Source organism: Acinonyx jubatus, chromosome B2 (assembly GCF_027475565.1).
Source record: "Acinonyx jubatus isolate Ajub_Pintada_27869175 chromosome B2, VMU_Ajub_asm_v1.0, whole genome shotgun sequence".
NCBI classification, from domain to species: domain Eukaryota; kingdom Metazoa; phylum Chordata; class Mammalia; order Carnivora; family Felidae; genus Acinonyx; species Acinonyx jubatus.
In genome coordinates, this window is record NC_069385.1 from 26,279,908 (window position 1) to 26,307,743 (window position 27,836).

The following is a 27,836-nucleotide window of genomic DNA, read 5'->3' on the forward strand; positions in this document are numbered from 1 at the left end:
CAACTGATCTGGCTGGTTAGGTGGGTGTCCAGATAGAGAAAGACCATCCTTCTTAGTCAGGGGTGTATAAGTACCTGCGCTCCCCTGCTAGAACTTCCAAACAAGCTCTCTAGGTCCATTTGTAGGAAAATGTAGGGTAGTCAAGCTTCCAAGAACCCAGACACATCCAAATGAGGTGCTGAATGTGGCAGTCCACATTTCTTTCAAAACAAAAAATAATAATAAAGATTAGAGCAGAAATAAGTGATGTGGAAACTAAAAACACAACAGAACAGATCAATGAAACCTGGAGCTGGCTGGTTCCTTGAAAAACTTAATAAAATTTATAAACCTCAATTCAGACTTCTCAAAAAGAAAATATAAAGAAAAAAAAAAAAAAAAGAAAGAGAAAGGACCCAAATAAATAAAATCACAGATGAGAGGAGAAATAACAACTAACACCACAGAAATTATAAGAGAATATTATGAAAAACCATGTGCCAACAAATTGGACAACCTAGAAGAAATGGATAAATTCCTAGAAATATATAAATTACCAAAACTGAAACAGGAAGAAATAGAAAACTTGAACATACTGATAACCAGCAAATAAATTGAATCAGTAATCAAAAAACTCCCAACAAACAGAAGTCCAGGACCAGATGGCTTCACAGGAGAATTCTACCAAACAGTTAAAGAAGAGTTAATACAAGGGTACCTGGATGGCTCAGTCGGTTAAGCATCCAACTTCGGCTCAGGTCATGATCTTGCAGTTCGTGAGTTCAAGCCCTTCATAGGGATCTGTGCTGACAGCTCAGAGCCTGGAGCTTGCTTTGGATTCTGTGTCTCCTTCTCTCTCTGCCCCTCCCCCATTCACACTCTGTCTCTGTCTCTGTCTCTGTCTCTCTCTCTCTCCCAAAAATAAATAAACATTAAAAAAAAATTTAATGAAGAGTTAATACCTATTCTTTTTAAACTATTACAAAAAAAATAGAAAAGGAAGGAAAACTTCCAAATTCATTCTATGAAGCCAGCATTACCCTGATACCAAAACCAGATAAAGACACTACTAAAAAAGGGAACTACAGACCAATATCTCTGAAGAATATAGATGTAAAAATTCTCAATAAAAAACACTAGCAAACCAAATCCAACATTACATTTAAAAAATCATTCACTACAATCAAATGGAATTTATTCCTGTGTTGCAGGAGTTGTTCAATATTTGTACATCAATCACCATGACACATCACATTAATAAAAGAATGGATAAGAAGCGTATATGATCATTTCAATAGATGCAGAAAAAGCACTTGACAAAGTACAATATCCATTCATGATAAAAACACTCAATACTTTAAGTCGATTTAAAGGGAACATACCTCAACATACTAAAGGTCATATATGAAAAACCTATAGCTACTATCATCTTCAATGGGAAAAACTGAGAACTTTTCCTATACAGTCAGGAATAAGACAGGGATGTCTACTCTCACCACTTTTATTCAACATAGTACTGGAAGTCTTAGCCACAGCAATCAGACAAAAAAGAAGAAGAAGGAGAAGGAGGAGAAGAAAGAAAGAAAGAAAGAAAGAAAGAAAGAAAGAAAGAAAGAAAGGAAGGAAGGAAGAAAGAAAGGTCCTAGCCACAGCAATCAGACAAAAAAGAAGGAGAAGGAGAAAGAGAAAGAGAAGGAGGAAGAAAGAAAGAAAGAAAGAAAGAAAGAAAGAAAGAAAGAAAGAAAGAAAGAAAGAAAGAAAAGGGATCCAAATTGGCAAGGAAGAAGTAAAACTTTCACTAGTTGCAGATGACATGATGCTCTGTACATGTGTAGAGATGGCAAATTCATTAAAGTCACAGGATACAAAATCAACATACAGAAATCTGTTGCATTTCTATACACCAATAATGAAGCAGCAGAAAGAAAAACTAAGGATCCATTTACAATTGCAGAACAGAAACAGAGCAGAAGCAATGATACCTAGGAATAAACCTAACCAAAGAGGTAAAAGGCCTGTACTCCAAAAACTATAAAACACAGATGAAAGACATTGAAAATGACACAAAGAACAGAAAGACATTCCATGCTCATGGATTGGAAGAACAAATATTGTTAAAATGTCTATACTATCCAAAGTAATCTACACATTTAATGCAATCCCTATCAAAATACCAACAGCATTTTTCACAGAGCTGGAACAAGCAATCCTAAAATGTGTCTGGAACCAAAAAAGTCCCTGAATAACCAAAACAACCTTGAAAAAGAAAAACAAAGCTGGAGGTATCACGTTTCTGGACTCGAAGTTCTATTACAAAGCTATAGTAATAAAAAAAAAAAAAAAGTATGGTACTGGCACAAAACACACACATAGATCAACAGAGCAGAATAGAAAACCCAGAAATAAACCCACAACTATATGGTCAATTCATCTTCAACAAAGCAGGGAAGAATATCCAATGGGAAAAAGAATGTCTCTTCAACAAATGGTGTTGGGAAAACTGAACAGCAACATGCAGAAGAATGAAGCTGGACCACTTTCTTAAACCATACACAAAAATAACTTCAAAATGGGTTAAAGACCTAAATGTGAGACCTGAAACCATAAAAATTCTTGAAGAGAACACAGGCAGTAACTTTTTGATACTGGCTGTGACAACTTCTTAAGTATGTTTCCTGAGGCAAGGGAAACAAAAGCAAAAATAAACTATTGGAACTACATCAAAATAAAAAGCTTCTGCAAAGGAAACAATCAACAAAACTAAAAGGCAACCTATGGAATAGGAGAAGATATTTGCAAATGACATATCTGATAAAGGGTTAGTATACAAAATATATAAGGAACTTATCAAACTCAACACTCAAAAAAATGAATAATCCAATTAAAAATGGGCAGAAGACATGAACAGACATTTTTCTACAGAAGACATACAGATGGACAACAGACACATGAAGACATGCTCAATATCATTCATTATAAGGAAAATCCAAATCAAAACTACAGTGAGATATCACCTCGTACCCGTGAAAATGGCTAAAATCGACAACACAAGAAATATGTGTTGGCGAGGATGTGGAGAAAGGGGATCCCTCTTGCACTGTTGGTGGGAATGAAAACTGGTGTAGCCACTGTAGAAAACAGTCTGGAGTTTCCTCAAAAAGTTAAAAGTAGAACTACCGTATGATCCAGCAACCGCACTACAAGGTATTCACCCAAAGAATACAAAAGTAAGAAGTACTGATTCAAAGGGATACATGCACCCCAATGTTTATAGCAGCGTTATCTACAACAGCCAAATAATGGAAAACAGCCCAACTGTCCAGTGACTGACGAATGAGTAAAGATGTGGTGTGTATATATACACATACATGTATATATACATATATATATGAATATCATATTACCCGCCATAAAAAAGAATGAGATCTTGCCATTTGCGATGACATGGATGGATCGAGAGAGTATTATGCTAAGTGAAAGAAGTCAATCAAAGACAAATACCATGTGATTTCACTCATATGTCAAATTTAAGAAAGAAAACAAACGAGCAAAGGGAAAAAAAGAGAGAGAGAGGCAAACCAAGAAACAGACTCAACTATAGAGAGCAAACTGATGGTTACCAGAGGGGAGGTGGATGGGGGGGATAGGTTAAAGAGACGATGCGGACTAAGCAGTGCACTTGTGAAGAGTACCAGTGATGCACGGAAGTGTTGAGTCACTATATGGAACACCTGAAACTAATACTACACTGTATGATAACTAGCTAGTCTTTAAATTAAAACTTTTTTTAAAAAAAATGTAGACTGAGGAAATAGAAAGCTATAGCTTTGTGTAGCTACTTCTCAGATGTGCCCAGATAGTCCCAATATGTTAATGGCTAAAAAGCCAGACCAGCTTTCTCGCTTGCAGTTTCTATTCAGTAAAGAATCTAAATTGCAAGCTTATTCCTGGGACTAAATAAAGCTACTTTTACTTTAAAGAATAAGCAATGACAAAACGGGGTAACTCTAAGTAGTTTCCTTTTTCCTGAATTGGTGCAAGTAAGTTTGTTCACCACGAACCTAGATGATTCAGGAATAAATAGGACTCTTCCCACTCAGTCTTCATTCCGTGACATCAAACTTCTGTTTGTTTCAGCAGCTAGTGACAAGGAGACTTTTCTTGGCATCACATATGGAACTAGTAGTTTTTTTTTGATATGTTACGTTTTCAGGATTAACATTAAAATACTCTAATTTCTGTAGACAACCAAGAAAATGAAGAAGTTGGAGAAGGACACAGCCACGTGGAAAGCCCGGTTTGAGAACTGTAACAAAGCTCTGTTGGACATGATTGAAGAGGTAAGGAAGCCTAGCCGCTAGCTTATTTTCCCCTACCTAGTCCAAATATTCATATTCCGAAAGTAATTATAACCTAATAGTGCGAATTATTATCTTGGAAAAAGAGCTGATTTTTTTTTCCTGAGGTGTGATATGTGAAATTGTAATAAAAATATTTAGAGCAAAAGAGAATTGGATCCAGACTCACAAAGAGCTTTGTGACCCTAAGTCACATGCCTACGTGCTGAGTCCACAGCTGATGCCAAATCAGCATCATGCCTGCGCAACTTCATTCCGTAAAGGAAAGACAAGTGTCTTACTTGTCTTTGAATTTCCCCAGTGCCTAGCACAGAGCAGGTGCAGAATAAATTAATGAGTTAATCTGAACATACTGAGAGAAGACACCAGCCCCAGCACCCAGGGTATGTACTACTGTATAGACAGATATGGAGATGTATTGTCTAATTCTTCCAACAGGCATTTAATTACTGATATTATGTCAGGCTCTGTAGGTGTTGAGACAATAAAGGCAAAGATATATAGCCCTTGACCTGAGAGGCAGAGCTTATAGGTGAAGGTCTCCCCATGTGCACGAGCAACAGAAAAACCCTCAAAGGGTACAGAGTGGCACAAAGGTGGGGGCAAGGAGTGAGACGATTAGGAACGATTTCATGCACAAACACACCAACATTTCCGCAGAAATGGAGAAGAACTGAACAGTTTGAGCAGGCAGCATCATGAATTAGTGTGTGGGGAGTTTCTGTCGTTCTAATTACTGTTCTAGCAATTCATCCCAAGTAGCAACCAATTCCAAAGAGATGGGCTTATTATTCACTGACATAAATCAAACAGTTGCCAGATTAGCATACAGCAGTTGATCTATAGACTAGATAAGGCTCTGCTGACAGCCAGGTCCCAGTCCATCGCATTCATTGTGCCATTGGAAGACTTAAAAGCAGAAAATGCATCTACTTTAAGATTCCGGAGGCCTTGGACTGAAGCAGAGAGATGCTTTGCCATCCTTCTTTCCCACAGAAAAGGATACAGGGATTAAAATTCTACCAGGGTCTCAGCCACAAGGCAAAAAAACGGAAGTGATTCCCCCTGACCAGGGGTGTGTTCAGCCACCAGTCTGCGGTGGCTCCAGAGTCTGGCAGACAAATTCCTGGGCAAATGGTTTTGCTTGTCTCCAGAGGGCATCCTGGCAATTTTGCTCTGGTGTTTTACGTGTGTGTGTTTTCAACTCACAGAAAGCATTGAGAGCCAAGGAATATGAGTGCTTCGTGATGAAAATTGGGAGGCTGGAGAACCTCTGTCGAGCTTTACAAGAAGAGAGAAACGAGCTCTACAAAAAAATCAGAGAAGCAAAAATGCCTGAAAAAGATGACCAAAGTCAGCACACCTCCGACGACGAGGAGCTAGAGTCTGCTGTTTCTGTGGGCGGCGAGGTTGATGCAGAGGAAGCCGACAGTGTTCACAATGCTGTGAAAAATCTGGCCACAGCCTTCATGGTCATCCGTTATCCGGAGTCGACCTTCGAGCAGTCCAAAGAAATCCCACCAGAATCCGGCAGTCCTCAAGGGGTTGGTGACTCGGCCCTCAAGGAGCCAGAACAATCCCCTCTGAGCCCTTTATGCCACTCAGAGATTTCCCTGCCTCCCCCAACTCCTCAGGCTGAGGCCGAAGGAGGCAATGAGGCAGAACCGCCCCCCAGGCCCAGCAATCCCCCCGCGGGGTCGGCAGCAGAGGCCCAAGACCAGGGTCTCCTTCCAGCAGCCCAGGCTGATCAGCAGCCCCAGAAGCCAGAGGCAGAAGCTTCGAGTCAGGCCCCACAGTCCCTGGCAGAGGCTTCCCTACCAGTGATGGAGGCAAATGGTCCTGCTCCACCACCCACAGCAGGTGAGCAAATTCTAGTTGGGGAGCTCGGATGTGGGCCCAGTAGGCAGCCACCCCCACTGGAAGCAGCAGCATTGAGACCACCAACAGGGGTCTCGGTGGAGCCCCAGCTGCCCCAGGTGGCTGACACCAACCTGGAAGGAGTAGACTAAGCCTCGTCGTGGTGCCTTCCGAGCTTAGTGCCTTCCCAGCTTCACGTCTTCATCGTGACAGATTGTCTTCTGAAAGAGGCATTAAGGGCCAGGGATGTCTAAGGGAAGAGACTTAATTAGAATCAAGACATTTTTAAATGTTATGCAGAGCACATTCAGCCTGTGCTATTTGTTCTCAATTTATAACTGATTTGGAGCTTTTCTATTTAACGTTGGTTGACAGTACAATTTTCCCAAATGGCAACAAAACATACAAATAGCAAATTCATACGAATTTTCCACTGAGATGGTATTTATTTCAATTTTTTAATCAACAGTAGGATTTGGTGTTTAAAGACTTCTCCTACAATATGTAAATGCATAAAAAGTGATTGTTATTTATTTCCCTATATATTTTAATAAGTTCTATAGTAAATTATGGATGTCCAGGTTTCATTTAAGCAACATTTACATAATATGTGCATATGTGTAGATGTATATATATATATGTATACATGTGTGAATGTATACGTATGTGTGCGAATATATACCTATCCGAGTTTATGCACCTATATGTACGTGTGTGTATTATATATGTGTGTGTATATATATACAAATATATTATATACTAATATATATTACACATACATTTCATCCCTCTTCGGAATTCTCTCATGCAAAATATTTAGACAGTAATCAAAAAAATTATCTCTTACTTGCTTGGGATGACAGTAGATTAATGCTCTATGAATCAGAAGTAGGTTCAAAATACGAGCATTTAGGCCATGTAATGTAGGGCAAAAACAAGTAACCAAATGGTAAGTCAATACATTCAATCAGTTGATCCAAAGATAGAACAGCAGTTGGGTTAGATTCTAAGTCTGCAGAACACATAGACACAAAGGTGCCACAAGGGGCAATAGACAGAATAGGGGAACAATCACAGCCCTCGATGGCTCATCTCTTCCAGCGGCCTCTCCAACACAGCTCGGCCCATTGCCTTGCCACCCCATGTGGTGGGGCAGCCCACTCATGGCTACCTGCAAGGAAAGGGTGGGAAGTGGGAGAGCAAGCAAGGGCATGGAGGGATTGAGTGCCCGGGGACTGATACGAGGCTATGCTCTCATCCCCTGACTCTTGTGCTATGGAAGTCTTGAAAAGGAATGTTCGCCTGGCCCGGCCACGTCCTCAGTTCTCTCGCGGTCATCTTCTGCTCTCTCCAGAGGGTTTCCCACCATTTCTTGCTGTCACTGCCTCAATCTATATTCTCAAAGCATCTTCACATTTTTTCCAACCTTCACACCCTTTACAGGAAATTATACCCCGTCCTCATCTCAATAACTGATAAGTAAAAGCTATTATTTTTACAAGACAGAAGTCCACATAGGGTCTCAAGATGAGTGATGAGGTGCACCAAACAATATATTATCTGCTCTGGGGAATTCTTTACAACCAGAAGTACAAATGGCTGGAAAAACAGGTGAGGATTCAGCAGGAGGCAAAAGTTAGATGGTCTACAGGAGTATTACATTATTATTGGACAAGAACCTCTAATACAACTGACAGCATAAATTACTCTACCAGATTTACCAAAACCCGGTAAATCCAGTAAATCTGGTAAAGGGAGACTGGAACAAAGAAATAGGAAGGAAGGAAGGGAAGGAACGGGGAAAGGGAGAGGAGGGAGAAAAGGAAAAAAAAAAAAAAAAAAGGTCTAACCCAGCCCTACCTCAAAAGTTGAATTCAAGTAGAAAAATGGATAAAAGCAAGATTCTCTACTATTCATCCAGAAAATCATTCTTCAGTGTTGCATGTGGCTGTCTGCCAAGGAATACAAAATGCTTGTAGGCAGCAACCATATGCTACAAGAATTGTAAACTGCATAAAATTTGTTTGAAGTCGACAGTGAGGGTAATAACGAAATGCTAATCGGGAGAAAAAGCATATCCCTATTGAAGAACCAATGTATTTTTATTTATTTTTTTCCATGTATTTTTGAAGGCTTGCAATATTATAACCACAGACTATCCAGCCAAATTCAACATTACTGGAAATCTTAGAGATTTAAACATTCATTTAATTCAGAGCTAAATACTCACCATAACAATCCAGGAGGGTCTCCTTCTGTTTACAGAAGGTAAACTTCCAAGAATGGAGTAAGATTAGATAATCATAGTAAAGTCTCAGTCTGAATGTTTAGCAAGAGAAACAGGCAGGAGAGGAGCCAAAATCTGGTAAATCAGGTATTCTAATACCCAAAGTTCATTTTTTTCATCCAAAAAGCTTTCACAGCAACACATTACTCACTACTGTGTATATCTTGGGCAGAATTTCAATACAACACCTTACCTAAAATTTGCAAAGCTTAATTTAGACTTTGGAAGGATTATTTTAATATTCAAAGAATGTTTTATTATAGTCTGTGTTAGAATTCGGCCTTGCTAATTATCACAATAATTCATACGACCTGAAAGAGTAAGGAATTTCTGTTCTTTATCAAGTTCGTGTAACTATTTCTAGAGATGCCAAGTCTACTTTTCCAGAAACACCAGTATTGTTTGTGTTTTCTTAATTAAATAACTATAATTTATGTATCTATTAAAGTTACTTCTCTTCCCACATGCTTACTTTTGTTACTTCTATGTTTCAATAATACCTAACAAAGATTATGGTTTTATTTTGTTGTTCGTTAAATTTCTAGTCTCTGAGTAGAATGTACATATAATGAACACTGTGAACATCTTGGGTGTGCGTGTGTGTGTGTGCGTGCGTGTGTGTGTGTGTGTGTGTGTGTGGTGTGTGTGAGAGAGAGAAGGAGGGAAACAAGGGAAAGAGAACACGATTGCCTGGAACTAATGAGAAAGCAAAACCCCGGCTCCCCTGCCCAGTCCTCAGCTTCTAGCAGAGTTATCCCATGACCAATGTCTCTCTTCAGTGCCAGTCTCCAATGAGACCATTTCCATAGGTTTCTCTGCCATGGGAGCTTTCAGAAATACTCTGAGGAGTAAGGGGGCAGATGTAGAACGTGTCAGCTTATTTTACCTCCACCCAGTCCTTTTTTTTTTTTCAATATATGAAGTTTATTGTCAAATTGGTTTCCATACAACACCCAGTGCTCATCCCAAAAGGTGCCCTCCTCAATTCCCATCACCCACCCTCCCCCCCCTCCCACCCCCCATCAACTCTCAGTTTGTTCTCAGTTTTTAAGAGTCTCTTATGCTTTGGCTCTCTTCCACTCTAACCTCTTTTTTTTTTTTCCTTCCCCTCCCCCATGGGTTTCTGTTAGTTTCTCAGGATCCACATAAGAGTGAAACCATATGGTATCTGTCTTTCTCTGTATGGCTTATTTCACTTAGCATCACACTCTCCAGTTCCATCCATGTTGCTACAAACGGCCATATTTCATTCTTCTCATTGCCACGTAGTACTCCATTGTGTATATAAACCACAATTTCTTTATCCATTCATCAGTTGATGGACATTTCCACCCAGTCCTTCTAACTACTCCAAGAATTCTCCCTAGTAGGAGCCAAAGAGGCCCAACTATTCTGCCTTTCACTTATTCTCTCTTCCCAGTCTATCTTCAACCAGGAGAGGCTTCTTGAACAAAGCATTTCCTAGTATGCTTGGAGAAGAGAACTAGTTAGCTAAAATTGGGAAAAAAATTAAACCCTGCCCTTAAGGCTGTTTTTGCTCCTTTTTGCATGGTATAGATATGCATTTTTTAATACTTAAAAAATTGTTTTAATGTTTACTTATTTTTGAGAGAGAGAGACAGACAGAGTTTGAGCAGGGGAGGGGCAGAGAGAGAGAGAAACACAGATTCCAAAGCAGGCTCCAGGCTCCGAGCTGTCAGCACAGAGCCCAATGAGGGGCTCGAACTCAAGAACCATGAGATCGTGACCTGAGCCGAAGTCGGACACTTAACCGACTGAGCCACCCAGGTGCCCCAATACACATTTTTAAACAGCTCTTTTTTTTTTAAGCTAATAAAGTATTATGTGTTCGTTGCAAAACTGAAGCTGCTTTTCAATAAGACTAAGATATCATTAGGGGAGAAATCATTTCAGGAAAACATCCTCAGCTCCTTCCCCTCCAACCAGTAGTTAAATCCAGTACTTAGGATACATAAAAGTAATTTAAAATGTAAAGAATTGGGGCACCTGGCTGAATCAGTCAGAAGAGCATGCTCCTCCTGATCTCGGGGTCATGAGTTCAAGCCCCACGCTGGGTATGGCGCTTAGACAAAACGTAAAGAATCTCCTAAAAGAAGATACGAAATAAAAATGATGACTCTGGCCTCTAAAATTTGTTGCCACCATAAACTGGCAAGTAAGATTTAGGATTCAAGTCAAGTATCTGGGTAAATCTTCACAAGGTTTAAACCATTTATATTTCTGTACTTTATAACCTAAAAGTTAAAGTTATCATTAGATCAACCATAAGGGCATTCCATTTGAATAGAAGCATTCATAAATGATAGTGATAAAGATCTCCCCCAATCTTGTTAAGTTGTACCTTCCACACTCGAAGTGAAGTCTCCTCGGTGGTATCCTGAGAGTTGTGCAAATGCCAATTGCTGCTGTACATGTGTGTGAATGTTCCCACATACACACATACGCACGCACATAAACGCACATGTATAAAATTTGTCCTAGATTTAATGCTGTTCCTGTTGGTGGGCCTTTACACCTATATTTTCAAAGGATATTCCTATTATCTTTCCTGACAAGGACAAACTATAAAAAGAAATCATTTCCTGTATAAATAAGGATATTTGATAGAAACACTTAACTCACAAAATAAGCCTACAGGCTCATTGATCCATGGCACAAAAATTATTCACAGAAGCTGATTCACTCTTCCAGGAGATAAGAGATGAGATAAATCACCAACAACACAATCGAGTTGGCAACAGCCAAGTGCAAGTCCTTCTTCCTGCTGGATTTTAAAGCCTCCACGACCAGCAACGTCTATCCCATTTTATAATGATTTTTTGACAAAATGATATATCATGACATTCAATTACTCCATGTCATAATTAAAACATACCTGGGCATAAAACTCATTATTTCAGTGCGGACAGTCAATGTGACATTTTATGTCAAAGAACACGAAACCACAATGGAAGCCAAGTAAGAAGATATTGTGTTAAGAGAGGGACAGGAGAGAGAAAAAAGAGACTTTCAATCTGACAGCCATTACAAAAATGAAAAACAAAAAGATAAAACCTTAAGAGCAATAAAAGGAAGAGGAACATAAATGGGTGGGACCTTTTTGTGAAAGCAGGATGCCAACAGACGACAAAAGCCACAATGACATTAATACACTCCCACACAACACCCTCCACCTGGGGGATTCTTACAAACATGTTTCTCAGTGTTGTTGTTTTCTTGTCTTTCTTCTTGTTTGCCTTTCGTTTAAAATAATAAATGCATTCTTTTCAATAAAAAATAAATAAAATAAAATTACATCATGGAACATGCAGAAAACAGAGAAGAGAGAAAATGAGTGTTAATTCCATCACCCTAACTTAACCGCTATCAGTGTTCACTGCGTCCTATCCATTTTTATCTACGATTATCTTATCTACCATTTGTATTTAACATGTTAGTTTGTCTTTGGGGAAGGGAACAGTAGTTGAACTGAGAGTCATAGCTATTAACAGCTGCCAGATTTGACTGTTTACACCATGTATTCAAATTTGATGCACTTTACCATATAAACATGGAAGCATATTATGTTATTTATAGAATAAACACGACTATGCAAATACAAATACACAGCATTCTTACATGTTGTTTGGAAAGTTTATGCCACGCACTGCACTTAAATGCTCCACCGCACATATACCAAGTTTCCAAGTAAACCTGGACATAGCTAGAGTTAACTCAGCTCATAAATAAATAGCCAATGCAAGAGTGATAACAAACACAGTAACTAAGAAAACAAACAACAGAAAGAGTCAAACTCGGGTTTATGAAGTGACAAGAAACATACGGTATTACCGTAAATCACAGCCTTGGCTAAATAAAGGTCAGTGTTCTGAAATAAATCTAAACTCTTCAAAATGAATGAGACAGAGCTTTGGTTGTTCTAATGAAATGGTGGTCACCAACATTAGCTACAACACAACAAGTAGGGCAAGGCTGAGAACGAGCGCGAACCTGAGACTGCTCTGGCATCCACCAGGCAGAGGCAACCAGCTGTGGACCGTTCAGAGATCCTATATGCTAAAAAAATTTGAAAGTCAGGTCTCGAATTTATAGGAATAGGGTAATAAGGATGCCTTTCATCGTGCCCAAAGTCATGAAGTTAAAAATATGTCAGATGGGAGCACAACCCATGTGACCGCATAGACTAGATTTATTAGGACACTGCAAAGCTCTGGGCAAACCAGTATAATCCCTCACAGACTATTGTAATGCTCTGGGTAAAGAATTCATGTTCAATTCTCTTGTTTTCTTAACATTTTTCCCAGGGAGTTATTCCCTGGAATAAAAGTCGCTGGAGTCTAATCAAGGTGAAAAGTGGGGGATAGCACTAGTCCTAGGATCAGGCCATTTGAGCCCTTAGTCCCGGTTCTGCTGCTAACTAACTGGGTGATTTTGGAGAAATCACTTAACATCTCTGGGCCTCAGTTAGTTCACCTATAAAATGGGAGCCTGGGACTAAATGATGTCTGAGCATTTTGGCATCTCTGGCTAAATCCTCAAGAGACTTAAGAAGTTATGTAGGACTGTCCCCTCCCCAGGGAGAGATTTATTCTAAGAAATCTACACATCACTTTGGGCACTTCTATTAAAAGCCAGGCAAGGGGAAAGAGACAAGATATTACCCAAATAAAAAAAAATGTTTTAATTTTAAAAATTAGAAGTATGAAGAAGGAAATCACAAATTCTTGGATTTCTTCAACAAATACTGAAGACTTTCTGTGTGTGAGGTTCTGTGCCAGCACCTGAGATGACAGTGGTTACAAGCCTGAACAAAGGAGCTTAGAACCACCCATATCTTGACTCGATCTGCTCAGTGCCAGAGGGCATGGTTGGGCCCGAGGATCCCTGGGGACTCAGTACCAAAGGAAGGGGCCGCAAAAGGTGCTGAGAGACCCCACCTGCCCCCAAAAGTTCCACAACCAAACAGCAGGATGGTGAACTCCAGCAGCATTTTCATCACAAATGGTACCCAGATCTCCAAGTGGAAAAGCTGTGCTCCTTGCAGAGAAGGAGGTTTTGTGTGTGTGTGTGTGTGTGTGTGTGTGTGTGTGTGTGTGTGTTCATTTATTTTGAGAGAGAGAAAGCTCATGAGCAGGGGAGGGGCAGAGAGAAAGTGAGAGAGACAGAATCCCAAGCGCAGAGCCCAATGCGGGGCTCGAACTCACTAACCACAAGATCATGATCTGAGCAGGAGTCAGACTCTCAACCGACTGAGCCACCTAGGTGCCCCGAATAGGAGGGTTTTATGAAATATGTATGTAGTTATTTATGTGAATATATATGAGTGCATACTTGTGAGGATATGTATGAGCATATATGTGTAATATGTGCCAGTATATATGTGTACTTTTGTGTGTGTCGTATGCATACAGTTCTTTTTTTAAAAAAAATTTTAATGTTTATTTGTTTTTGAGAGAGAGAGAAAGACAGCATGAACGGGGGAGTGGCAGAGAGAGAGAGGGAGACACAGAACATGAAGCAGTCTCCAGGCTCTGAGCTGTCAGCACAGAGCCCGACACGGGGCTTGAACTCCGGAACCGTGAGATCATGACCTGAGCTGAAGTTGGACACTTAACCAACTGAGCCACCCAGGCGCCCCATTGTATGCATACAGTTCTGTGTGAGTGTTTGTAATTATATGTGTCAGTATTTATGCATAATAAATCAACATGAGCCTATGTGTAAGTGTGTGTAGTTGTGTGTGAGTTTATGACATGTGTATGATAAGACTGGGAACTGAAAACCTGAACACCACAGATGTGATTTTAGTCACGTGGCCAGCTTGTTTCTCGTAAGATCAGGTTTTGTTGCAGACTTCGTTTGCACAACTAATCCTCTTTTGCCTACAGCGCATAGAGCCCATTCTTTTCTGGCTGACAATCTGCCTTCTAAGCAAACAGGCAGGTGGGTGAGGTTGCAGATACAGCGACAGCTCTTCATGAAATAATTGTACACACTACAAGGCCAAGGTGATGGCTCCTGCTGACACACAGCTGTCATCTTCAGGCAAGGCAAGGCTATGCCTTGAGAAATTCTCAGGACTATTCTTCACATAGACCAGTCACAGCTTGAGCAGAGAATATATATATATATATATACTCTATACATATATATACACTATATACATATATATATATATACACTATCATCCAGCTGAAACCAAACCCCTGAATATTATGAATGTTATGAATGTTTCTCTGAATTAAAAACCAGAGAGAAAGTGCCCAATCCATTGACGCTTAAATCAGTGAGTCAGAAGGTAGCAAACCAGAGTTAACTACAGATGCTACCAGCCAATCAGTCATGACCATGACTCATCCTTTGTGCAGGGAGATTTTTTGCTGTGACGCAATTCATCTCCCAAAAATATCTAGTACTGACTAGCTATGCTGTCATAGCTGGACCATCTGGCTTCTCCCTTGCCCATTATTAGAAAACTGATCCAGAAGTCCTCCAAATCAGTCTGGGAGTAATTTAAAGCAATACCCAAAGGAAGGAGAGTGAAAGCTTTTTATAACAAATTAGTTGCCTGCCATACAAGTTAACTAATGATCTTCAAAAGTTAAAGGAAACAAAGCAACTAAACATAAAGCATATTTGACACAAGAACAGAATGGGAGAAAACAGTCACAACAAATACAATAGAGCATTAATATCCAGGATACAACAGAAATCACAGAAAGCAATAAGAAAAGACAAACAACACAGAAGAAAGTGAGAGAGGCAGGGGGTGTAGCCTACCTGGAGCAGGTGATGAGGGGCAGGGGCATTGTCTCTACAGAATTTAAAAACAGTAATAAAATCAACTACAAGACAATCTGCTTTTTACGACCATCATGCACAGCAACCCTGAATAAGACCAGTGGTAAAATTGTCCTCACTGCCAGAGATGATCACTCCCACTATGTGTCCCCCATTTGCGTACCACTGGCATGAGATATGATGGGTAGTTCGCAGAAGAAGAAACGCAAATGACCAAAACATATCGGGCCAATTTACAATAAGCCTGGAAGGGATCATCAGTAGAGTCCTAACCCCCTCAGCCAGTCCTGGCCTCAGGGCTGGGCCTAAAGCAGCGTAACATTTGATAGTGTATTTAGTTCAGACAGCACCTGCTCCAGGATTCCCACTGAGAAGCTTCTGGACTACAATCTGCTTGAAAGAAGGGCAGGAGGCTATTTGACTTGTCTTGAAGTTGCATTTGCTTCAAGGCGACCACACTGTTTTTACTCCTGTGTTACCTTGGGGTCTGTGGGCATTTGAAGCCCCTCCAATCCAGCATGCCTAAACTTTACCACCAAGGGTCCAATCTAGTCTACTGGTTCTTTCTGCTTGAATTCTGCTGACCATGCGAAGACAGCCTATCTGCAGGATAAAGTCAAGAAGAAATGAATGGAGTCACAAGACGAGGAGAACCATAATCCTGGTAACCCTACTATTTGGGCCCTGGATCCCGTTGGTCTTTTCAGATCAAATAATTTCCCTTTTTGCTCAAGAGGGTGTGAGGCAGGGGGCTGTCATTTGCATCCAAAGAACTCTGAGCAACGAAGATGAGACGCGCAAATAGCTGAAGTATGGCACACCAAAAAGAAGAGTTTAAAATTGTAATAACTGAGTGTATATTAGAGTGTTTTAAAAAATCTCATCTCTTGGGGCACCTGACTGGCTCAGTCGGTTAAACATCCGACTTCGGCTCAGGTCATGATCTTGCGGTTTGTGGGTTCGAGCCCATGTGGGGCTCCGTGCTGACAGCTCGGAGCCTGGAGCCTGCTTCGGATTCTGTGTCTCCCTCTCTCTCTGCCCCTCCCCTGCTCGAGCTCTGTCTTTTTCTCTCTCTCTTAAAATCAAATAAACATTAATTTTTTTTTTAAATCTCATTTCTCACTTTAATTTTTCAACTTCCCTTTAGAAGCTTTTTATTGTAAAAATGATGAATTCGTATAATGTAAATTCTTTCCTGTAACCCACCACTCAGGTCAGGAAATAGAACACAGCCCAGCATTTCAGAAACCACCCCCCTTCCCTTATGCATCACTACCCCCTCCCTCCTTTCCAGAGGAAACCACTTTGCTGATGAATAACAACACGGATTTGTTTTGCCTCTGTGTGGTGTGTGAGTTTGCATGTGTGTGTGTGTGTGTGTGTGTGTTTCATTTACTTTATAAAAAAAAAGGTATCTTTTTGTGTCTGCCTTCTTTTTGTTCAAACTCTATGTGTGAGATTCATCCACATTGGGGCTTGTAGGAGTAGTTTATTCATCTTCATTGTCATATAGTAATCTATTGTATGACTATACCACAATCTATCCATTCTAATGTGGACTGACATTTAAACTGTTTCCAATTATTGGCCACTATAAATAACGTTGCTGTGACATCTCCTAAGTATAAACTTAGAGAAACTGTTGGGTTATATGGCATGGGTCCATTCTGCTATAGGAGATACTACCAAATAGTTTCCCAAAACGATCGTACAGATTGTTTCAACCACCAGTGCATTGGTATGGTAAATCTTCTTCCCTCCTGAAATGTTTAAAAGAACTATTTGGGTAAGCTATCTGAGATTTAAGTTAGGGATTTAATTTTTCTTCAATAGACTTTCCCATTGTTTTGTATCAGTTACTGGGTGCTGTATTTTTCAAGAAATTAATTGATTGCATCTAAATTTTCCAATTTGTTGGCACAAATTGTTCATGATATCTTTTTAAAAGTTTTTAAAATTCTGCAGTATCTGTAGCATTTTTCACTCCTGATAGTGGTCATTTATACCTTCATCCATGTCTTTCATTAGTCTTACCCAAGTGTTATCAATTACGGTGCATTATTTACAGAACCAACTACTGTCTTTGGTTTTATCTATTTAATTTTCTCTGTTGTACATTTTGTTTTCTGTTTCATTGATTTGTGTTAATGTCTTCACGTTTAATTGGCTGTTCTTTTTCTAACTCCCTGAGATGGATGGTTAGATCACCAATTTCCTTCCTTTCTTCTTTTCTAACATATGTATTTAAAACTACCTACGAATGGCTTTTTAACTGCATCCCACAAGCTTTGACCTGTTCTATTTATCACCATTCAACATATTTTCTAATTTCCACTAGTTTTTCTTTGACATGCATTTAAATATATTTTATTTGATCCATTTCTAAGCAGAAAATATTCTATTTATCTTTAGCTTTGAATTAATAGCTTAATTCTGCTATGATCATAAACCATATTCTGTATGATTTAATTTATCTGAAATTTCTTGAAACTTTATCGCCCAGTATATGGTCAGTTTTGGTAAGAGTTCCATGCGCAATTGTTGAGTGCAATGCTCTATATATATCAAAGAGGTCAGTTTTATTGATTATGTTCAAATCTTCATCCTGTTTGATTAACTTAATGGTTTTTGGTCACTAGTTCTGTCAGTTACTAAAGTAAGGGTGTTAAAATATCCTACTATAATTGCATGTTAATTTCTTAAATTTTTAGTTAATATAACTGCATATTTTTATATTTTTCCAGTTTGTTCTTCGGTATTGCCTTACATCTTACTAGGTATATAATTGTGATACCCTTATGTTGGAATGACCATTTCTTTTTATGAAACATCTCTTTTGATTCTTAGTAATGCTTGTTGCCTTAAAGTCGACTTTGTCTGATATATAGGTAACTGAGCTTTGACTTAGCTAATATATACATGTTATGTCATTTTCCATCCTTTTATTTTCAACTTTTCTGAATTCTTGTAATGTCCACCATGCACTTGTGTGCAACATTGAATTGAGTTTCAGTTTGGTTTGGGTTTTTTTTTTGTCTGTTTATTTTGTCTTGTCCAGTCTGACCATTTTTGTTTTTTAATGAGAATTTTTATTCACTTACATATAATGTTATAACTGGTATATATAAATTTAAACTCACTATCTTGGTATTTGTTTTAAATTTGTTCCATCTGCTTTGTGTTTCTTTTCCTCCCCCTACCCTTCTTTTCATATCTTCTTTTGGACTATGAATATTTATTATTTGTATTATATTTCCCCTCTGTTAACTATTAATTACTATTAATACACTTACCATTTCCTGGTCAAAGCAAAACCTTAGTATGTTTAACTCCATCCAATCTCTTTCTTCCTCCTCTGATTCATCCTCCAGTTTATGATCTCTCTCTTCAACTATATCTAAGCCATGTTAAACCAATCCACTGAGTTCTTAATTATTGATATTAGATATTAATTTTCGAGTTTAGATGTTCCATTTGATTTTTTAGTTTCCAGACATAGTTTCCTGTGCACTTCTCTATCTCATCACTTAAATTATTGAACATCCTAGTCACAATTATTTCAATGTCTATGCCTGATCATTGCAATACCTGGACCTCTTAAGGGTTTCCTCTCCTCAGTTTTCAGTTATTTTGCCTTGAGATATACTAGATGATTTTTGTTTGAATACAGGGCATTTTCTATTAAAATTTTTTGAGATATATAGCTCTGGACAGTGTTATCTTCCTGAAGGGAGTATATTGTTGCTTCTAACAGGCAGTTAAGGTGGAGCAGGTTACCTCATCCAACCATAAATTGAAGTGATTTGAAGTTAAGCTTTTCCTTTTTAAAGAGTCATCTGTTTCTTACTGTGTAGTCATTTGAGGGTCCCAACCCCAAACCTGCAGTGTTTGACAGGACCCTAAATCACTGGCTGACTCTAAACTTTAATTTTTCTGATACCCTGTAAAACTGTAGGAAACTTTGCTTAGCTGCTCAGCCTCTCAGCCACAGCTTGGATATTTGCAAATTCCTGGAGGGGAAAACCAGTCTGAATGTCACTTCATTTCTCTGTGGGGGGAGTTTGGTTGTTGTTTTCCTCTTTCTTGAGGACTTTATCCCTTCACAATCTTGCTGCCCGGGTAGCTTTCCAATGCTTTTAAATAGATGTTGTATGTATTTTCTCCAGCCTTTCTAATTGTTCTTGGACAGAAAGTTACCCCTACAACACGTGATTCCACCTCTACCAAAAGTGGAATTCCCACTCATCTTGTCTTTTGAGCATCAACTTCATTATCTTGAGATTCTGGAGTTTCATTGTATTTCCTTTGAGCTCCAAAATTAAATGATCCCCGGGGGCACCTGTGTGGCTCAGACGGCTAAGTGTCTGACTCTCAGTTTCAGCTCAGGTCATGGTCTCACGATTTCATGAGTTTGAGCCCCACATCAGGCTCTGGGCCAACAGTGCAGAGCCTACTTGGGATTCTCTCTCTCACCCTCTCTCTCTGCCCCTCTCCTGCCCACACTATCTCTGTCTCTCTCAAAATAAATAAATAAACTAAAAAAAAATTTAAATTAAATGATTCCCTATGACTTTGCCTCCTTCGAGTTTCTGTTTCGTGTAAAAACCAACCATGAGGGATCTTTTTTGCTGTTTTAGCTAATATTTTGTCCTTTGTTCTTATATAGTGAAAATACTAAAGATGAACCATGGTTTGAAATGAGAAAAATAAGTTTTATCCTATGTGCCAAAAAACTTGGAGGCCACAACTAGTCCAGCAGGCAAGTGTGCCTGAGAAATTAACAATGCCTATCCTGGAGAGGCGTGGTGGCAAGCCTATGTGCCAAGCATTTGTCAGACACAGAAGAGACGATCCACAGAAGAGACGGTCCACAGAAGAGACGATCCACAAGATGAATTCATCTGAGAAGTTGCTTTGTATCCACTTAAATTTTAAAGAGACATAACAGCTAGTGCCTCCCTCTTAAAGGTGGGTAAGGATTTGCTAACACGAAAGGTATTCCTCCCATAAACTGAGAGAGCAGCGACAACCAAATTCCAAGGGCTCATGGGTTCCCATCACTTTGTATAAGCATTTGAATTAGAGGGGCGCCCGAATGGCTCAGTTAAGCATCTGACTCTTGATTTCAGCTCAGGTCACGATCTCACCATTCATGAGTTCGAGCCCTGCATTGGACTCTGTGTGGACAGTGGGGAGACTGCTTGGGATTCTCTCTCCTCGCTCTCTGCCCCTCCCCCACTTGCTCTCTGTCTCTTTCTCTCTCAAATAAAAATAATCCTTAAAAAATAGGTTTGAATTAGAAAAGAGGGGACATCCTGTTGGTTGTCTTAGTCCATTCAGGCTGCTATAAAAAATTATCATAGACTGAGTGGCTTATAAACAACAGAAATCTAGTTCTCACACTTCTGGAGGCTGGGAAGTCTAAGATCAAGGTGCTGGCAGATTCGGTGTTTGCTGAGAACCTAGTTCTTGGTTCATAGGTAGCCATCTTCTCACTGTGTCTTCATATGGCAGAAGGCTCTCTGGAGCCTTTTATAAGAGCAGGACTACATTCGTGAGGGCTCCACCCTTACAACCTACTTACCTCCCAAAGACTCCACCTCCTAATACCATCACACTGAGTGTTAGGATTTCACATACGTGGGGCGCCTGGGTGGCTCAGTCAGTTAAGCTTACAACTGCGGCTCAGGTTATGATCTCATGGTCCATGAGTTCAAGCCCCGCGTCCGGCTCTGTGCTGACAGCTCAGAAGCCTGGAGCCTGCTTCGGATTCTGTGTCTCCCTCTCTCTCTGCCCCTCCCCTGCTCATGCTCGCTCTCTCTCTCTCTCTCAAAAATAGATAAACATTTTTAAAAAAAAAAAGGATTTCACATATGAATGCTCAGGGAATACAGTCAGTCCATCACACTGGTTGAAATTCAGCTGTCAGAAAATGGAGGTAACTATGGTGGCTGTATTTTCTAGACCCCAGGTAGAGGCACTGTCTGTCAAGGGCTAATATTCTTGTATCAGCAGTAAGACAGAACATTAGAAATCAAGACTGACCGGGAGAACCCAGCACAAAGGTATAAAAAAAGACAATTCTGTCACTGGTTCAAGATCCCCTCGATTTTCACCAACTTGGTTCCAAGTTAGGGGGCTTTAAAGTTTGGCCATTTTTGAGAGATTTTCCAGACCAGAGTCACAAGAGGTTAGGGGCTGCCTGGGGTCTGGCCTCCGCCTCCAAGCTGCTCCCGGACCATCTGCAGGGAACCAGATAAATGCCTCCCAACCAGCTTATTTTAGACAGTGGTTTGCTTCCCAGCGTCTCCAGCGTCCCAGTCAGATTCCAAAGGCCTTTACTCTGAAACCGCCCGCAAGCAGGGACCGACAGCAGCAGCTGCCACCGCACTGATAATGGGTTTGTACAGCCGCTTGCCCAAGAGCTGCTTTGAGTCGACGATTTGCATTCCTGCCTGCCCAAACCCACAGCCTCCGCGCCGCTGCCGCCAGCTTCAGCACACAGAGAACACGAGTGCCACCTACTGGAGCACTGGGGACGTAGCCGGCGGCCCAGCCTTCCCCGGGCCTGCTGGTCACCCAGCAACGGGCCTGAAAACCACCTTTGTGCCGCGATCAGGCAGGCCTTCTGCCAACTTAGTGACTGTTTACCACAGTTAGGCTGAAAAGGTCTCAAGGAAGTTTATTCTGCTCCGACCAAACGAAACCAAGCTGCAGTTGGGACCCAGGCTGTATTCCACTTACGTGAGAAGTGGGCAAGCCAGCAGGTGCAGAGTTGAACGTAGAACACGGTTATTCCCTGCTCTGTACGGGACACTGGGCGAGGCACTAGGGCTAGAAGTATGAATTGTCTACCCAAGGCAAACAGTGGAAAGAGGAAGAACCTATATCCAGACCAGAGCTGACAAAATACACTCAAGAAACCCAGCCAGGATTTATTTCACAGAGAACGGAATTTGGGGGATCTGAATTTTCCATTTTTCACTGAGGTCTATTGCCACTGTCCATAAGCTTAAGGTTAAGAAGTCATCCGGGCACTTGGGTGGCTCAGTCGGTTGAGGGTCCAATGTTGGCTCAGGTCATGATCTCGTGGTTCGTGGTTCGTGAGTTCAAGCCCCACACTGGGCTTGCTGCTGTCAGCCTGTCAGCACCGAGCCGCTTTGAATCCTCTGTGGCCTTCTCTCTGCCCCTCCCCCACTTGTGCTCGCCCATAAATAAATAAATACTTAAAAAAAAAAAAAAGAAGTTATAATCACTTCTTTATTGTTGTTGGGCTTTTTTTTTCTTTTTTTAGTCACCAATTAACAAATGACATATTTAGGATTTGTGCTCAAAATAGCTGCTTTGCAGATGTCCTAAACATCCTCTTGGCCTGCTCTCATAAAACCTTTCCAGGACAACTCTCAAAGTGCTAGATCTTTTCCCTGTATTCACAAACTCTGCTACATGTGTTAATAGGACATTTCTGACCATGATCAATAAAGTACATTTGTCGATATTTTTTTTAGGAGTGGTCATTCCTTTATTTATTTATTTATTTATTTATTTATTTTCGATAGAGAGAAAGCATCCTTGTGGTGGGGGGGGGGGGCAGAGAGGGGGAGAAGGGGGACGAGAGAGAATCGAAGCAAGCTCCCTGCTCAGTGCACACAGCCTGACACAGGGCTCCATCCCACCACTCTGGGATCATGACCTGAGTGAAAGAGAGACACTCAACCAACGGAGCCATCCAGGTGCCCCATTTGTCAATATTTTTAGTATCTAATGACATCCTACTTGAAATACATACATGCATACTTATGTAAGTTAGTAAGTAAACACCCTAGTAAGTCAAGAACCCAACATACAGCGGGCACCCCTGGCAACAGAACCTGAACACCCCGAGGGGAGCCCTCCCCCCGCTGAGAGACTACGGGGCTTCAGCCATTGTGTGGCCGGCCACCACCAAGCAGATTCTAATGAGCTGTACATGTTTGCTTCCTCCATCAAGAGGAGAGCAGGTAAATACAAATGATAGGAAATGGGCAAAGAGGCGTCACGTTGGATGCAAGACGCACAGATTTAAGGCAGAATGCAATAATCACAAACTAAAATTTCTTAAGCTACTACTGTGAGAATTATATTTGAGGCCCGGCTAAAGTTTCTGGTGTTCTACTAGGATCTTACTTGTGAATACATAATATGTGTTGTATTAAGTATTTACGTCAGCACCTGTTTCACCCGTACATAATTGACATATTTCCCACGCATCCGGTCATCCCGCTGCTGACCTGACGGACTTTTCTCACATGCCTTACTCCTTAATTCCCATAATTCAGTTCAAAGGGGGCTCCTAGAGCTGCTGCTGGCTGCTACAAATTCACATTTAGATGGTAGGCACACGCTCCTTGGACATCTCTCAGAACCCTCTAGAAAAGTCCCCTGCAACCTTCATTCTTGCCAGAATACTGTTCTGAGGACAGGCCTCACAGTTTATGTAGTCTGTTTTCAAGGTACAGTGACCGAGAAGCCCTGGGCAGGGCAAAGAGGCTCATCCTAGACTTTCATTCATCTCTCCTTCCCTCCATTCCTCTCCCTCCTGCCTGTCCCACACAGTCAGCAAGAAGCTATCCAATGTCACCTGACCAAGGCAAAAAAGCTCAAGGCTTGGGTATGGCTTTGGTGAAAATAAACAGGGAATGCAACAAAATAAAATAATCTTAGATCCTGATATGGGAAGGAACCTTAAAACTCCAGTTCAATCTCTGATCTTATTCAGGGCTTCGGTGCCCTCTACACTCACTGCCAAGAGGTCATCAACACTTTTAAACACTTCAGTGATGAGAACTTACTCACTCCAAAGCAGCTCATTCAATGTTTAGATGGTTCTTCTTTATATCAGCCAGGATGTGATGTAATCATGCCATCTGATGTTAGATACTTTGTTTTGTATATACAATAGTTTATCCTCCTCAATAACGCCATGAGGAAGATCATGAATATTATCCTGTTCTGCAGATGAGGAACTGGGGCTTAGAGAGGTCAAGTAACCTGCCCAGGGTCATCCAACATGGAAGAGACAGTGCAAGATTTGAACACAGGTAGTCTGACTCCAGAAGCTCACTAAATGATGGAGTCTGCATGCCATAATGATTCCCGCCTCCTTGAATTTCTACTAATGGTCCTTGGTCTACCCCCTTGGGCCACAGGAGCAACTAATTTCTCCTCCACATGACAGCCTGGGTGCTTAGCATACAAGAGGTGCTCCCTCTTCTCCCAGCTGAGCACACAGGTCCTTCAAAAGGCCTCATACGATATAGTTTTAATTTCTCTCTTTCTCCGGGCCCTCTGATCTGACATGCTCCTTTTGGTGTACTTCCCTCCAAACGTGTTACTCAGATCCTAACATGACCATCCCCTTGACGTGGCTTCACCAGTGCAGTGTTGAAAGCGTGACTTCAGGGGCGCCTGGGTGGCCCAGTCGGTTGAGCGGCCGACTTTGGCTCAGGTCATGATTTCGCAGTCCGTGAGTTCAAGCCCCGCGTCGGGCTCTGTGCTGACAGCTCAGAGCCTGGAGCCTGTTTCAGATTCTGTGTCTCCCTCTCTCTGACCCTCCCCTGTTCATGCTCTGTCTCTCCCTGTCTCAAAAATAAAAATAAAAAAACATTAAATTGTAAAAAAAAAAAAAAAAGAAAGAAAGAAAGCATGACCTCAGCATTCTACACCAGCACCGTCCAACACGACCTTCTGCAACGAGAGAACTGTTCTATGGTTTCACTGTCCTACTCAGGAATGTCCCACTCAGGAGCCACTAGCCACCCTTAGCTATTTAGTGCTGGAAATGTGGTTACTACACCTGAGGAACTACATTTTTATTTTATTTCATTGAACTATTATCATTTTTAGTGGACACATAGTAGAGAACGTAGTTCATGATTCTGTATTTCTAGATCACATCCTGACATATGTTGAACTGAATGTTCTCAATAAGTACGCCATCCCCATCCTATAATACTCAGTTGGCTTTTGGGATCTCTCTCTCTCTCTCTCTCTCTCTCTCTCTCTCTTTAATGTTTATTTTATTTTTGAGAGAGACAGAGACTGAGCGTGAGCAGGGGAGGGTCAGAGAGAGAGAGAGGGAGACACAGAATCCGAAGCAGGCTCCAGGCTCTGAGCTGTCAGCACAGAGCCTGACATGGGACTCAAACCCACAAATTGTGAGAACATGACCTGAGCCGAAGTCAGACACTTAACCAACTGAGCCACACAGGCGCCCCTGGTTTTGGAGATCTCTAAGTATATTTTACATCTAACTTTGATGAGGTCACTTGATGATCATTCCAATCTCTTAAAATCATTCCAAATATGATTTTGTCACTCAGAGTATTTGGGGTCTCTCATGCTCTGTCACCTGGAAGTTGGCTGAGCCTACTTGCTACATCTTTCCAAAACCCAGCTAATGATGTGTTAGTAAAAATGTAGCTAACATTCACTGAGGGCTTTCTAAGTGCCAAGAGCTGTGCTGTGCACACCAGCGCTCTATATCCCCATCCTGATCTACACCCAGGATAACCAGATCCACTGCTCACATTCACTTGACTAGACTGCCTTCTGCAATGGGGAAACACATTCATATACATATGTGTGCACGTACACACACACACACACACACACACACACACTCACACACAGAACAACACGAGAAAAGCTCTTCCCCATCGACATCAGTGATGAATCTACATTTGGCACACTGGCATTCAATCCCAATTGTCCTTGCTTCTGAGACAATGTCTTTATCACGTTCTCAAGAATTTCACAAGAGTTCTTGTCACACCTCTGGTCGAAGCACGTGTTCACAGGATCCGTAAACACTGCCCGAAATACCTAACAACCTTTTAAAAAATGTAATGAGATCAATCTACCCTGATTTTTTTTTTCTTGAACTGATCCTGATTCTTGGAACTATTTAATATTCATGCCTCACTTAGTAATTCAGTCAAGGACACATTCCCGTGTCCATCAAGAAGAATTTTTATAACTGAGATATTAATGAAAATTTTGTTTCAGCAAACTGTCTAGCTTGTCAAACAGCATAGAGAGTTGCACTTAAAAGTTTAGAGAAAAGAACAGTTTGGAATAAAAAGGAAGACTTCGAAGAGACTGTTTTTCAGATGATCAGATATCTAACAGGATATTAAATGAGGGGCGCCTAGGTGGCTCACTCAGTTAAGCCATGACTTCAGCCCATGTCATGACTTCATGGTTCATGAGTTCAAGTCCCACATCGGTTGAGCTTGAGCCCTGCTTGGGGTGAGCACGAGCCACGCTTCTCTCTCTCTCTCCCTCTTTCTCTATGCCTCTCACTCACTTGCGCCCCCTCTCTCTCTCTCTGCCTCTAAAAAAAAAAAAAAAAAGACACTAAATGAGATTTTTCTTCCTGTTGCCCCAATTTCAACTAAAGTCCCAAGATGGAGTACAAGTGATAAAGTGCCCCACAATATTCTCTTTTTTTTAAGTTTTTTTGGTTTCTTTGTTTGTTTGTTTGTTTTAATTTATTTATTTTGGGAGAGACAGAGAGAGAGTACCATCAGCGAATGGGCAGAAAGAGAGGAGAGGGAGAATCTCAAGCAGGCACCTGTCAGCACGGAGCCCAGTGCAGGGCCCAAACTCCCAAAACTATGGGATCATGATCTGAGCCGAAATCAAGAGTTGGACGCTTAACCGACTGAGCCATCCAGACGCCCCCAACAATCTTGCATCTGGACTGTCTTTGCAGAACTTTCTTAGGAGGTGGCCTCAAACGACCATCAGCAGTCTGGCAACTGTCTGTAGTCTATATTTGAGAAAATTGGAATAATAAAGAAAGGAAACACTAGTGGGTGAGGCTGTCTTGACACAGAGTTGTCAGACTGCTGTGTCATTTCTCTCTCGTGTCTCCCAGAGTTGGCAGCAGGGGACAGGAGACATAGGGAGAGAGTGGCTGGGAAGCATCAGAAGGGGTTGAAAGAAAAAACAAAAAAAAAAAAAAAAAAAAACCAGGAGAGTGCGTTGTCATGGAAACCAAGGGAAGAAACTGTTTCAGGGAAAAGGGAGTAGGCAGCCTCTTCAGGTGCCTCAGAGAGGTTAAGCTAAGGAGTGAAGGCATTTCTCGAATTCAGCAATAAAGGGACACCGACTTCCTTGATTAGAGCAGTTTCGTTGGAGCAGTAGGAGTGGATGTGAGACAACAGTAAGTAAAGCGCTAATGACAGAAAATCCAGACAGTTTTTTGAATTAGGCTGTGCAAGGGGAGAGAGAGACTGACCAGTGAAAGTAAATGTGAATTCCAGGGAAGAATGTTCAAGATTTTAAGTTATCAGTACAGGGGCGCCTGGGTGGCTCAGTCAGTGGAGCGTCTGACTCTTGATTTCAGCTCAGGTCATGATCCCAGGGTGGGGGGATCAAGCCCGCGTCGGGTCCACACTGAGCATGGTGCCTGCTTCGGAGCCTCTCTTTCTGTGCCCCTCTACCCTGCTCCCCTGTGCTCTCTCCACTCCAGAAAAATCAACCCGTAG

At 41.1% G+C, this 27,836-nt stretch overlaps 1 protein-coding gene across 2 annotated transcripts in view; it reads left to right on the top strand.

Moving 5' to 3' along the window:
* TXLNB (taxilin beta) overlaps positions 1 to 8,946 on the top strand; it is a 51,905-nt gene extending 42,959 nt beyond the window's left edge. For both annotated transcript variants that reach the window (XM_027056757.2, XM_015080184.3), the window contains 2 exons: positions 4,224 to 4,319; positions 5,549 to 8,946. In XM_027056757.2, coding sequence (XP_026912558.2) covers positions 4,224 to 4,319; positions 5,549 to 6,346 — 894 coding nt within the window. In that variant the 3' untranslated portion in view covers positions 6,347 to 8,946. The remainder of the gene's footprint in view (positions 1 to 4,223; positions 4,320 to 5,548) is intronic.
* The last annotated feature ends 18,890 nt before the right edge of the window (positions 8,947 to 27,836 follow it).